The following is a 13,666-nucleotide window of genomic DNA, read 5'->3' as shown; positions in this document are numbered from 1 at the left end:
CCTGGTGCAGAGAGCCTGACTCTGAAGCCCAGCAGATCTGTGCCTGCCAAGGTCAGGTGAGACTCAGGAAGCAGCTGGTGGACAGCAAGATGCCTTCAATGCCCTGACCTGTGCCACAGAGTGTGCATATGACTTTGCACTTTTGCAAATGCTTTTCCTGTTCAATTTATCTGTCTGTTTCTCATCTTTTCATGCTTCAGTCAAGGCAGGGAAAGAAAGGGATTATCTGCTTTCACAGGCACCATAGTTTGTCACACAGAGCAATGAATAGTCCTGCTCCCAGAGCAGTGTGTTGCAACCAGACAAGTTTCCTCAAGTCAGGGAGGGAAGGACAAGTCTGCAAGTTGCTTCTCTGTCATTGACTTGTGAGACAAAACTGGAAGAAGTTCCCTGACACCCTCTAAGAGTGGCAGCAGCATAGCTCCCCCAGCTGCCCATGTTGACCAGGGCTGCATCCATCACTGCAGGGAGGGATGTGTAGGTCTCTGGATAGTGCTTTGCAGTAGCCTTGCCAGACAGGGGGACAGATACCCTTGAGGCTCATGAGGACCTTTGACTTACACATAGATCCAAAGCCTGGTGTTGTGTCTACAGTGAAAGCAGTCCAGCCAATGGCAGGATCCAGCCCTAGGAGTGTTTGTCCCTTGGACAAAACTTTCCTAGGATATTTGTGTGTTGAAAGCTGTGTGGGGGCTTGGTGAGCTGCACCCAAGGTTGGTGATGTTCCCCTACCGAGCAGCTCCAATGACATTTGAGGAGTCTGTGACACTGGAGATGCCCAGGTTGCTCAGCTGAACCCTCAGTTGACATCTTCCAGTGCCTCAGGAACTGAGGAAACTGGACACATCAGAGAAAACGGCCCAGGGTTAGCTGAACTGAAATGTGGAGAGAAAGGGGAGGGAAGCAGCACTTGGCATACTGTAAAGTGTCCAGTTCATGTAGCCAAGACTGGCCATAACATTTAACCCACTTGCAGAACTTCCTCTGCAGCAAAGGGGGTGCAGCTTTGGCCACATCTCAGTCCTTCTACTTCAGAGTACAGACAAATTGAAAGTAGGTGATGGGGCCTGTAATTTCCACATTGCTAACCATTACCAAAGTTTTCTGTGGGATACTGAAATTGCTTCCTTGGCATTTAAAGCAGTTTACACTCGAGGGACAAGTGTCTTCTAGATATTTCCTTCCTGAGAGATGCCAAGTGCCAGCTCTGTAAGATTTTGAAGTCCATCTGTTCCATTAAACACGTCTGAAGAACTTGGGGGCACAGTGACTCTTTCTTTCACAAAGCTCCCTTCAAGGTCAAAGACAGACAAAATAGAGGAAAATTCACAGTACTGGCCCTGCAGTGTCTTACAGCAAAGTTTTGCTGAGTCAAGAGTCACTTATCAGCCCTCACCAGGCTTTGGGGTGACCACGTAGATGGTTGGTGTGAGAAGCTGAGTGAGCCACAGCCTGAGCACACGCCCAGTTCCTGTGGAGCACTGAAACACACAGGGATTTCCACCCTTCCTTCCATGCTTCATACCACCTGCAAGCAGCCCAGAATATAGAATCATAGAATTATTTAGGTTGAAAAAGACCCTTAAGACGGTGGAATTCAACCATTAACTGCCATGTCCTGCAGGAAACCACATCCCTAAGCACCATGCCTACACATCTTTTAAGTACCTCTAGGAACAGTGACTCCACCACTGCCCTGGGCACCCTGGCATCCAACCTAAACCTACCCCAGAGCAATTTGAGGTAATTTCCTCTTGTCCTATTGCTTGTTACCTGGGAGAAGAGATGGACCCCTACCAGTCTACAATCTACTGTCAGGAAGCTGTAGAGAGCAACAAGATGCCCCTCAAGTCCCTTTCCTTCAAGCTCAACACCCTCAGCTCCCTCAGTCACTCCTCAGAAGACTTGTTTTCTAGACTCTTTGTCAGCTTCTTTGCTCTTCTTTGAACATGCTCCAAGCACTTCAGTTTCTCCACCTGGGATGGGGCCACCCTGGATATGTGTATAGACAGGAAATGAGAGGCTAGAGAGCAGCTCCGTGGAAAAGGACCTGGTCTGTGGCAAGTTGAACAGGATCCAGCAGTGCCCTGGCAGCCAGGAGGGCCACCTGTGTCCTGGGGGCATCAGGCACAGCAGGCAGGCAAGGGAGGGGATTGTCCTGCTCTGCTCTGCACTGGGGCAGCCTCACCTCCAGGGCTGGGAGCAGTTTTGGGCACGGTTTTGGATATAAGAAAGACATTGAGCTCTTAGAAAGTTTCAAAGAAGGGCAACAAATTGGTGAAGGGCCTTGAGGTGAAGCCATGTGAGGAGCAGCTGAGGTCACTTGGTCTGTTCAGCCTGGAGGAGACTGAGGGGAGACCTCTGCGGTTACAACTTCCTTGTGAGGGGAAGAGGAGCAGCAAGCACTGATCTCTTCACTCTTGTGGCCAGTGCCAGGACCCAAGGGAATGGCCTAAAGCTGAGTCAGGGGAGGTTTAGGCTGGATATCAGGAAAAGGTTTTTCACCCAGAGGGTGTTTGGGCACTGAAACGGGCTCCCCAAGGAAGTGGTCACAGCATCAAGTGTGTCAGAGGTCAAAAAGCATTTGGACAATGCTCTCAGGCACACGGTGTGATTTTGTGGTGTTCTGTGCAGGAACAAGAGTCGTACTCAATGATCTGCTGCGTCCTTTCCAGCTTAGCATATTATGTGGTTCTGTGATAATGTGTTTTTTGTCATGAGGGACACAAAAATAGAAACAATGTTCAAGGTCTGATATGTTTGCCCCCTCAAAAGCAATGCTTTTGCACACTGAAGTATCCTGCCAGGATACTGTTCCCAGATGTCTGCATGACCGGGGTGTCTCTAGTGCTTTGCATCATCACACAGTGCTGGAACATGGACACCCTCACCAGCTTGGCACACCTTGTCTTCACTTGTGACTGAGCTACAAGAAACTATTCTGTGAATGACTTGGTAGCCCACATCTCTTTATGCCATCCATGTTCCTGGCCCACCCTCCCATATCAGAGCCTTTCCATATCTGCTCTGCTGCCACCACCCTGTTGCTTTTTTGGGGCTGTAAGATCTACCCCACCTCTCAGGAGGTACCATGTAATCTGCAGTGGACACGGGGCAGGAGTCCTAGAGTAAAGTGGTAACTCAGGGGATAAGAAGAATGGCAGCAGAGATGACCACAGACCTCCAAGGTTACATCTTAAGAAATCTATACGCATGAACTTTCAAGCTCTGGAGCTTCCAGGGACCTAGAGAGAGAGCCTGCTGAGAGTACAGAATGTACACTAAAAATAAAAAAGACTGGCAAGTATTGGAGTCAGCCAGATCTGCTCATCCCTGAGGAGGTGCTTTCCTCAGGGCAAGTCCTCAGACTGCCTGAGGAGATGGGATCATCCCTGCCATGAAAGGCAGTTGGGTCCCAGAGGACCTGAGGGTAGACACATTATCGAGTCCTTCTATCAGCCTTTGAACCACTTTTGAATTCATGGTGGGCAGGGAGGGAAGGGATCAGGGGCACTAGCACCTAACCAGTGCATAAGTAGTTGAGTGTCTCATGGACAAAGTGCTGATAGCAGCTGAGTGCACTAGAAACTGGCTGAAGAGACATCTCTGGTCCATCAGAGTTGTTACATACAATATAAGCTTGAGCTTTTCTGTGCTGTCCTGGCACAAGAAGCTATGAAGGCATTTTTCAGGAGAGGCCAAGATTACCCCCTGATCTCACATGCACTGTTCTAGGGGCCTGGTCATTCCCACAGAGCAAGGAACAGGCTCTCAGGCTCTCAGCATTGAAGCCATTGTACCAGGGAGCAGCTTCCCCTTTGCAGTGATTCTGGCCCTGCAGATGTCCCTGCAGGAGCCTGCAGGCCAGGCAGGGCTGGGGCTGCAAGGGGCTACCAGCAACTGGGAACAGCCACTTAAAGAAATCATCCTGTGGGGGCAAGGGAACAGCTGGGTCTTCCCACTGGTTTTACTGGGGCTGCCATTGCCATCCTACTTCATCAGTGAAGTGCTTTGTTCATAGTCCTGATCCACCAGGGACTGGACCACAGAATCTTTAGGAAGTCTTCAACATTCACAGCCAGGCTAGCATGGATTTATTATTCTGTCTGGATCCCAGGAAGCTGGTGCAGCTGTTGGACAGGTAGCATGACTGTGACAGTCTCCATCCTTAGGGATTTCCAAAGAATATGACAACACAGCCATGCTGACCTTGTGAAGCAGCCAGTCCTGCCGTGAGGGGAGCTGGAGGATGTCCCTTCCTACCAGCACTGCTAGGATCCCATGCAAACACCTTCAGACAGCATATGTCCTATTTCAGACCTCTCAAGGGGTCCTTAAGGACTAACAACATGTCCCTGCATCTCACTCTGGAAAGCAGCAGTGAGGCAGTGCCACATCCTGCCCTGCCATGTCCACTACAAAGGAGAGCTTTTCAGTCACAGTTTAGCAGAGGTGAGTGCAAATTTCCTATCTGAAGTGGAATTATTTGCAGTATAAAAGCGCTAACATATTTTGCAATCTACACAGTAGGTCCTGGACAGAGACTCACACACCTTTGCACTCCGATAAGGAGAATATTATTACCCTCCTAGTGGCCTGGCCAGATAAGAGGTTTGGGGCGGGCAGTCTGCACTTTTTTCAAGCTCTCATTATGCTCCACCAGTATCTCCAGATGCTGTTTCCAGGGAACTAAGCTGCTTTCTAATTAAAACTGCAAAGAGCAATGGAGAGTTTAGGCAAAGACCATGCTTCTCTGGACTCTTCCCTGCCACCCTCTGCAGCCTGCGAGGAGTATGCTGTGCCAGGTAATGTGATGACAACATTCCTAACTTGAGTTTTTGGAGGGAGCAGAGCACGATTTTTGCCACCAAGTGTTTCTCAGAAAGGAGCTAATAATTATTAGTCTATGCTTGGGATAGAGGATGCACATTTAAGTGTGAATGCATGTCTTTTTACACGTTATGTTCCAGATCCCAAAGGCAGAAGCACATATAAAGGCTTTTCAACTAAAGTCATTCAGAGAGCATCAGTAGATTGTCTCTTTGCAGACTGGCAGTACTGCCTCATTGTTTTTATAGCTTGATTTTCTTTTCTCTTTTCATTTCATTTCTGTTTCTCTGTGCCCTCCAGTAAATATTTTTTCTTCAGCATGCATATGTTTTACTGTGGTCTTTCCTCCTTAGTGCTGGCAGGCGACAGCTTTGGAGCTGTTGTGGGAGTGCTTTCTTGGACCAGTTAGAAGTGAATTAGAGGTGTTTTCTTAGAATGGACTGGGAAGGAGACTGATTGCGAGCAGCTAAAATTGCTTTACAGCTGACAAGTCATTTTGAAAGGAAAATAAAATTACCTTGGCTGCAAATGGGATGTGCAAGGGATTATGTACTTCAGTAGCTGAACCAAGGTCCTGCACAGCTCCTGCTACTGCAACTTGTAACCTCATCTTCCCAGGGAGTTTACTGCCTTTTTCTCTGTGGATGGCAGAGTCATCTCCTGCTGGCTGAGCCCTACTGTCTCTGTTACTGCCTCACATCAGGGAACAACCTCCCACTTGTCTTGGACTTATTCTCAGCTTCCCTGGACAGTGCTCTGGGCAGTCAGATGTAAATTTAAAGCTGACTCTGCTTTGATGGAGGACACTGAAGCATAGAACAACATAAATACTCTGCAAGATAATTTTCTGTAAGATTATTATTAATTATCAGACGTGTCTTTTGTAAAAGTCTACTTTGGGCAGAGACTGGCTCCTGCTGTCAGTTTTGCATTGTCCTGTCCTGGACTACAGTTTTTCTGGCATTTAATAAATACGTGGGACAAAAGACCTGTGATCCCAGCTCAGCCTCAGAAGTCTTTCTCACCTTGACACTTCTACCATCTGATCAAGAGAATGACAAAATGACAATTTTTCACTGACTTCACTACTTTAGTGTGAGCCAAGGCTTTCTGTGAAAGGAGCTGGATCCAATTACATCTGGAAGGAGCAGGTCATAGTTTTGCTTTTCCACTTGTGTGGGTTTTATTGAAACGATGAAAATCAGTTCTTTTGTGATCTCTTCAGTGTACCTTTGGGAAGAATTCCCTCTCCCTCAAGGCCTCAGGGCAGTAGTGTTGCTCCCTGTGTTTCCTGGAAGTGGGTCTAATGCTGCGTGATTTCAGGCAAGTTTTTACTATCACAGCTTAGAGTCTACACTAGAAATCATCAGGGATTGCTGTCTTTTAGGACAAAGACATGGAAAAGTGAAGTTCAGACCATTTTTTAGGCTGGTCTTTGCCTCAGGAAGCCATTTGGAGCCCATTGCAACCAGTGAAATGGACACTGCTTACCTTGGCCAAGGAAGGCATGGTGACTGGGATCTGGGGAGTGCTCCTCTCTGCTGCTGGCTGTATGCAACCTGCACATCCTGCCCAAATAATAAAGCCAGCATTGGAGCTTTCTCACATCAGTTAGTCTTTCTTAGGCCCTGCCATGGTCTTCCTCACAGCTGCAGACCAGCTTGGGGCTGTTTGTGTGGTGTTTGGGACCAATTTTCTCAACCCCAGCAGTGTGTACTAGCCCTGTCTTGGTCTCTGGTTGGATCACCATCTCCCCACGAGGTCTCAGCCCAATGCACGTGAGCATCTGTGTGGGTAAGGCTGTGCCCTCTGGCCCATCCTTGTCCCCACAGAGCTGTTCCTGTTTTGAAGGACTGTCTGTTCTGTGGGTCAAGGCTTTCTCCTAGGTTTTTAGATAAACATCTTAATTTCAGTGATGGCCAGTTCCAGCTGTCTGGGGAAAAGGGTAACAATGGAGAAAGCATGAAGAATTATCTTGCAGTCTGTACTGATGCCTGATCAAAGGCACCATGCCCCAGGTCCCTACAGTAGGGGAGTAGGTTGGACACGGGTCACTCCAAGGAATTGTAACTGGAAATCTAGAGTAATTGTCAGGCTAGGAGCCTGGGAGTTTTGGCTGCTGTGTCATCAAATCCTACCCACTGATGCTGTACTGGAAGTACAGCGCTCAAGAAGTTTCATATTAAGATTCCTTTAGGACAAAAAAAAAAAGCATGGCCTCTTGCAGCAGTGCTTTAGTGCCAGGCAGGGAGGGATCAGAATGTCACATTAGCATTCACTTTATCCTTGTAGATGTCATCATAACCCGTCGCTTGAGAGACCGGGAGTTGCTCAGGAAAAGAAAAGCAGAGGCCCTGGAGAAAGATTCAGCTCAGTGGGTTATGAGGTAAATCTTGCTTTTTCTGTCAAATTGCTCTTGTGGCGCACTTAACCTGAGACCAGACATGGCCCAGCCTCTCCATCTTCACCCAAGGACAGAGCCATCAGTCTTCAGTGAAGAAGGGTGACCTGCAGCCAGTAGCTGCTCAAGGTCTACACAGGCACTGGGGAGAGAGATGATGGGGGGTAGCAAGAAAACCTCAGTCATAATGTGGGGCTGAAGAAAAATTTGTTGCCCAAGCTCCTACCCACTGGTGCAGCTGCAGAAGGCTGCTCTGCAGGGCTCAGGACGGGGGCTGAAGAATTGCAACTTCTGCCGGGATGAACTGGGTCACAATCACAACAGGGGGACCCAGAAAAACTGCCTTAGGGCAGAAGGGAAAGTCCTTTGTCCTATTCCCAAGTCATCATCCCTGTGAAATTCCCTGGCAGAGACTATAAGAACGAACAGCAAAGGAGAGCCAGAAGAGCCAAAAGAGGACGGGGCCGTCAGACAGTGGTCAAGGCTGTCCTGGAGGCAGAGCCAGCAGTGGACCCCCAGCCTGACCCACCGAAGAAGGCTGAGCCAGTGCCCTCTGAGCCAGCACTGCCTGAGCCAGGCTTTCAACAGCAGCCACCTCTGCTGACCATCCAGAACGTGGTCGGGGGGATGCAAGCAGTGCCAGCGGAAGGGGAGCTGGCAGACAGGAGCTTGGACCCTGCTGGTGAGTTGCCGCAAAGCTGCTGGCCCCATGGTCTGGAGAGCAGTGCAGTGCCACCTCTTGAGGACTGTCAGCCAAGGGTGCCCACCTTATCAACAACAATCCTACAGCATCTCTAGGGCGTGGGTCCCTACCCCACAAAACCTGGGCAGATGAGAAAGGGTGGGGGGACGGTGGGACTGCCGGGACAGACAGCCCCCTCCAAGTCCAGGAGAGTGATAACAAATCCACTGTTGTCAGTCACTGGGATGGGGCTGTGGACCTGATCCTTTACAACTCCTTGCCCTAAGAACACTCCTGTGGCTCTGCCAAGAGCCATATTAGCACAGGGGGATATATCTCTGTGAAGATCTCTTCTCTCTGGAGAGAAGATGAGGTTTTTTGTGGTCAGAGCTGGTTGGGGGAGACAAAGTCAAGACGTGCTCTCTCCACAGTCCATCCCATTTCAGGACTGACACTGGGATGGTGGGAGAGCAAAGTGGGCACTGGAACAAGGGGGTGGGTGTCTGCAGGCAACTACACTTTGAAATATGCCAGGACTGAGGCATGGAGGGCACTAAGCTGGTCTGAATGGCAGGCTGGTGTCTGGGCTCAGAAAATCCATTTACAGCTACCGCAGCAGGAGTTGATGCCAGATCTGGCATGGGAAAAGTAGAGTACATTCACTTTAGCAGTCATTGGGTCAAGCATGCAAGTTGCTTCAAAACCAGGAAAACTAAGGATTAGGAAAACTAATCTACTTCAGAGGAGGTGACAATCCTCTGACCCTCAGCTGCTGCATTTCCAGCAACGTCTGTGCAGGGGGGAAGAAAAGGCCCATTAATGCAATGTGGTGCCATCCTGCCATGGAAAACAGCTATTCTGCATCCTGGGCTCTGGGCTGGGTGTCCAGTCTCCAGCCCTGAGGTCTTGAAATGGGCAACCATCAGGGTTGTGGTTATTGCCTCTGGCTTTACCTTCAACTCCCCTCCACAGCTGGGACTGCCCTTGAAAAGCAGGCAACTCACCTAACACCTTCTCCAGGCAATTGCAGGAGACTGGCCAGGGAGGCTTGGATAACATGGGAGCCCCCCAGTAAAAAATGATCTGTCTCTAACATGCCTTACAGGTGAAGAGGATGCGCTGAAACCAGCAGAAGCAGATATACTAGAAGAGTTGAATACTCCTCTGGAAAATGACCACCAGGATAACGAATTCATTCCGCACATTCTGTATTAACTTTCTGATTGTTTGGGGATATTTTTTATTTTTACTCTCACCTCACAAACTTGATAAGTACAGCACAGTGATTTTGAGCAGCTGCTTTCTTGGGAGCCATAAATCCCATACTCTCCATGTCACTTTGCTTTCTATGCTTCTTCCAGGCTAGAGAGGCAGCCCCTAGGGAGTTGCCTGTGGCTTATGAGCCTCCTGCTCTCTCCGCAAACAGGCTGTTTTGCTTTGGCCCATGGAAGGCTTCACAGTGCTCTGCCACACTACAGTTCAGTTGTCCAGTCCAGCATCCACCTGTGCTTCTGAAAGTAATTTCTTATTTGCATAAATGTGAGTGGCATTGCAAAGCTAACACTCACTGTGATTTTTAGCTGGCTGGAGAAGCCCAGCTTGGGCTTTTTACTGCACCCCACAAACCCCACCACCCTTTGCGCTATTATTTTTAGTCTGAAAGTTTTTCTCATAGCCTGTTTTCATCTGCAATAAACATCTTGCTTTCCTAAAGCTGGAAATATTTTTCTTTTTAATTTCTGGGCAGCTTCACTCTGACCTTGTAAGACAAACAAAAGAGGTTGAAAAAAACTGAGTGCATTGGGCTGAAACTTGGCTGAATTATACATTTTTGTCAGGAAAATGCCATTTGGGGCAAAGACAGGAGACACTCTGCACAGTCATTCTCTGCCTGTCTCCCCAGTCTTCACACAGGATTTCTCCTGAAGCCAGGAGGTAATGGGGAGCCCTGTGTCTCTCCCCATGTTTTGTGTCTTATGGTCCTTGTTCCTGTCCACAGCAAGGGAAGAGGCTCTCTTATATTCCTGTAATATCCTGACACAAAGGGTCCTTCTTTTCTTGAGAAGGAGTGGAGGTCATATTGCCGTGGTCTGACTTCCCAAGGGCCTTTCTCCCAGAGCACAAGGCTGACCACATCCTGCAGGCCAAATCCCCTGATTTGGGGGATTTTTTAATGGCTGTGGACATGTTGCTGCTGCTCTCCAAGAGCCCTTGAGGCTCTGTGTCACAGCATGTGTGACATCTAACTGGTGACACCAGTAAGAGTCTCTCCAGTGACACGATGGACACCCTTGACATCCCACAGCTGCTTCGGTCCCAGGGACACGAGATGAGGAGCTAGTGCCTGCCAGCACTTTGCACTTTCAGCCTCCCCGTGCTGAAATCCTGACTCCACAGTCACACTGTCAGAAGCTCTAAAGCACCTGGGGGGTATCAAAGCAGAAAGCATTCAGCAGCATCATACCAAAGCAAATCCAGCTCCATTCCCCACGGGCAGCTCCTGGAGGTATGGGTTTCCCTTGTCAGGTATCCTGACACTCTTTTGTTCTCCATAGGGGTATCAGCTTACTCGAGGTTTTGCTCTCCCCTTGAGCCACTGATACCGGTGGCAGCTGAACAAGATCTCTCAGCTTCCGCCATGAACCACTCAAACCTCACCCACAATCCCAGATATCTAAGGTACAACAAGAGGGTCTTGTGGAAGCCCTGCAGCATGGAAGGAACTTCTATCTGTGAGGTTTGCTCTTAAACAAAGGCACTGGGGGAAGGCAGCTGAGACTGCACTGGCCTGAAGTGGAGCTGGAGGCTGGAGGTCACGTTATGGATGAGCAACATCACAACAGTTGTGCTGGGGTCCTCCTGCAATTGTGGCACCCACACCGTGCTGCAGGAAGGCTGGGCTGTGGCTGCTGCCAGGCAGGCCAGGAGACCCTTCCACCTGCTGGAGCCCCACATGTGCCATGGCAGGGACCAGCAAGAGCCAGGGGCCCTTCCCCACTCTCCAATCCTCTGTAGTGCTGACAGGGATGGGGGATCAGCCATGTTGCCCACTCCATATCTGCAGACATTTAAACTCTCCTGGCTTCCAGAGCCCTTTAGATTTTGGGAAGAAGAAACTTCTGGGGGGCTTTAGACTCATCTTACAGCTTGCATCAAATCAAGGAGGGCACAGAACTACTGCATTCCACCTTCTCCATTGTGAAATGGAGCTGTAGGAGGTGGTGAAGACTTGGCAGAGTGAGGTGTCCATGAGCGGGGGCAACACTCACTCTTGAAGCACACATGGGAGGCGGTGCTTACCCTTGCACTGGAAGGGCTGGGAGAGCTCCCTGAGGGCAGAGATGTGCAGGAACCAGAGCAAGAGCCTCCGTCCATCTCTGCAGAGATGTCTTTGTGTCTAGGAAGCCCTGGAGTTATCCCAGGTACTGCACACTCTCTCTTAGAGCCGCTCTTCCTTTCTCTTCTCTGGCAGACAGTAAGGAAGGTGTGCCTGTGCAAACAACAAATCTTATCACAAACTGAACAAGAGAAAGATAAAGTCCTTCTAATCAACACTTTAACTTGCCATGCATTGGTACTTTCTCTTTTGAGAGAACAGATAACAGAGCTCTTGCTTATACAAATGGGGTTCAGGTGTGAGGCTGGATTCATGGTGGTCCATGTGTACCCCTGAGGTAGGTTCTGCTGCCTGAATGGAGCTGGGGACGGGCTGGCAAGGGCAGCTGCATCCAGGATAGGGAGGCTGCTGTTTTGCAGGTGCAACAAGTCACCTTCTCCCTCTCTTCCCTCCTTCCTGAGTCCAAGACAGATTTTTTACCCAGGACCTTGAGAGAGAGTCCAATAAGGTAAATTTTCACCCTCTGTGTGAAAACTGGATAACAGCTATGGTCTGGGTCTGACATGAAGGGGAAGTCTGGGAGAGGCCCGAGACCTTTGACTGCAGCCTTCTTACTGACAAAGAGAAGGATGTGGGTGCAGGGAAATAGATTCTGAGTTATGGAGCCAGCACAGGGAGCCAGGTAAGTGCCTGACACAGTGATCCTTGCTGTGCTGTAAACTGACAAGGCTGCCTGAGGCTCCTGCAGGATGCTCTGACCTGCTCCTTGCGGCACACAGATGAAGGCATGTTGTGGTACACAGTGGACACGAGCACTGTAGCTGTCTCCTCACTAGTGAGATTCAGCAGGATATTGGTTAATGTCAACTGGTCTGGACTGAACATGCTCCTGTGAGCTTTTCTCAAGGCTTCAGGTCCTGACCCCACTCCTGCAGAGCACGGGAAGCCATCCTGAGTCCTGACAGCCATGACACGGGCGCTAAGGAGAGGAAACCTAACATCATATCCTGGAGAACCAGACTCTCCTCTCTCCACACTGATTACCTTTCAGTATCCTTCCAGGAAATATGCTTCCAGCTCTGTGGGACAAGGGAAGTTGTTTGGTCTGTGCACCCTGACTCCTCAAATCACTCTTAATATATGGGGTCCCCACATTTGCTGAAAGTCAGGGGTGATCTGTGGCAGGCTGTTGCTCATGGGGGATGTTTTGAACCAGAAAGGTCTTCCTGTCCTTAGCAGAAGTGAAGTCGTAGCTAAGACTCAGCAGAAATAAGTTGGCAAGCAACTTAGAGCCAGAAGCCACCACAGGTCAGTGAAAGACTTTCCACCCCATAAGTGCCTGGTCTTGCATGATAAGAAAAAGTTGCTAATTAATTTACTAATATTGACTTTAAGCAGTAAATCCTGGAGACAGCAAATACCCACTCCCTCTTTGGCCACCACTTCCTGCTCAGGGCTTGTTAGCTCTGCTCCTTCCCATCCTGTGTTCACTATTTAAATAAATACTTTCATAATGCCTCCAGGGCTGCCACAGACCAGAGCTGTGTGTCCAGCTAGGCTCCACCACCTGGCCTGACTCTCCTGTTCTGCCAGGAAATTGTGTAACTGTAGAAGTTAAGTCAGGAGAGATTTCTGGAGATCTTGAACCTAGAGCATGGCTAAGTCTGACTAGACTGCTTTGGGCTTTCTACAATCAAGTGCTGACCTTCTCCAAGACATGGGATCGTCCCCCTCTTGTCCTCATTCCAGGGCTGCCCCACCTTTGAGGAAAGAATGTTTTTCCTTTATGTCCCACCAGGCTTTCCCTCAGCACAGCGCTACTAGCTCCTTGCCTCTTTCTCCATCTTCGTGCCCTTCAGAGAAGACCCCAGCTCCATCTTCTCTGTAACCCTCTTTCAAGTGCAAGTTAGACTCCATGCTCACCTGCTCTCCATGAGAACAACCCTGATTCCTTCAGCCTGTGTCCTACGTCCAGCTCCCTGCCTTGATGGCCTCAGCTGAGCTCCAATAGAAGAATTACTTTTTGGCACTGGGTTTACTCTAACTGGATCCAGTATTCCTGATGTGAGCTCACGTAAGGCAAGGGGAATGGCCACTTGTTTAAGCGCACTGCCTGAAATTCAGTCCATCCAGATGGACTCGGGGTGCTGAGCATGAGCTGTGCCTGTGTCTCCCTCAGACAGCCTGAGGTTTTCACTGACAGGACACAGAAAACATGAAGAAACCAGGTTATAGCTTGCACGGTAAACAGTGTGATCTGTGCTTGCAGCCCTTATAATGACACTTTTACCAGCTCTCTCCACTACAGACCTCTCCGTGGGAACTCAGGAAAGCGCCAAAACAGATCTTGGGTGCAGTATGAACCACACAGCCCTGGGCACGCCTGCTTGCTCGCCCGAACTGCAGCTGAAGGGCT

At 49.5% G+C, this 13,666-nt stretch overlaps 1 protein-coding gene across 1 annotated transcript; it reads left to right on the top strand.

The window, feature by feature from the left end:
* The first annotated feature begins 4,619 nt into the window (after positions 1-4,619).
* Positions 4,620-9,626, top strand: HEMGN (hemogen). Its single transcript, XM_041398395.1, has 4 exons — positions 4,620-4,805; positions 7,123-7,216; positions 7,642-7,913; positions 9,019-9,626. The coding sequence occupies exons 1-4, from the start codon at positions 4,724-4,726 to the stop codon at positions 9,126-9,128; spliced, it is 558 nt and encodes a 185-aa protein (XP_041254329.1). The 5' UTR covers positions 4,620-4,723; the 3' UTR covers positions 9,129-9,626.
* The last annotated feature ends 4,040 nt before the right edge of the window (positions 9,627-13,666 follow it).

The sequence above is a fragment of the Onychostruthus taczanowskii genome, unplaced genomic scaffold, assembly GCF_017590055.1.
Source record: "Onychostruthus taczanowskii isolate IOZ18803 unplaced genomic scaffold, ASM1759005v1 scaffold145, whole genome shotgun sequence".
NCBI classification, from domain to species: Eukaryota; Metazoa; Chordata; class Aves; order Passeriformes; family Passeridae; genus Onychostruthus; species Onychostruthus taczanowskii.
This window is presented reverse-complemented; position numbering and strand designations above follow the sequence as displayed.

What these genes read in the sequence shown, in the direction of transcription:
- HEMGN (XM_041398395.1), top strand. Translation starts at nt 4,724, where the DNA reads ATGGAGAGTTTAGGCAAAGACCATGCTTCTCTGGACTCTTCCCTGCCA. An exon ending in CGAGGAGTATGCTGTGCCAG is followed by an intron (nt 4,806 to 7,122) that starts GTAATGTGATGA and finishes TTATCCTTGTAG; the next exon opens with ATGTCATCATAACCCGTCGC. An exon ending in TCAGCTCAGTGGGTTATGAG is followed by an intron (nt 7,217 to 7,641) that starts GTAAATCTTGCT and finishes ATTCCCTGGCAG; the next exon opens with AGACTATAAGAACGAACAGC.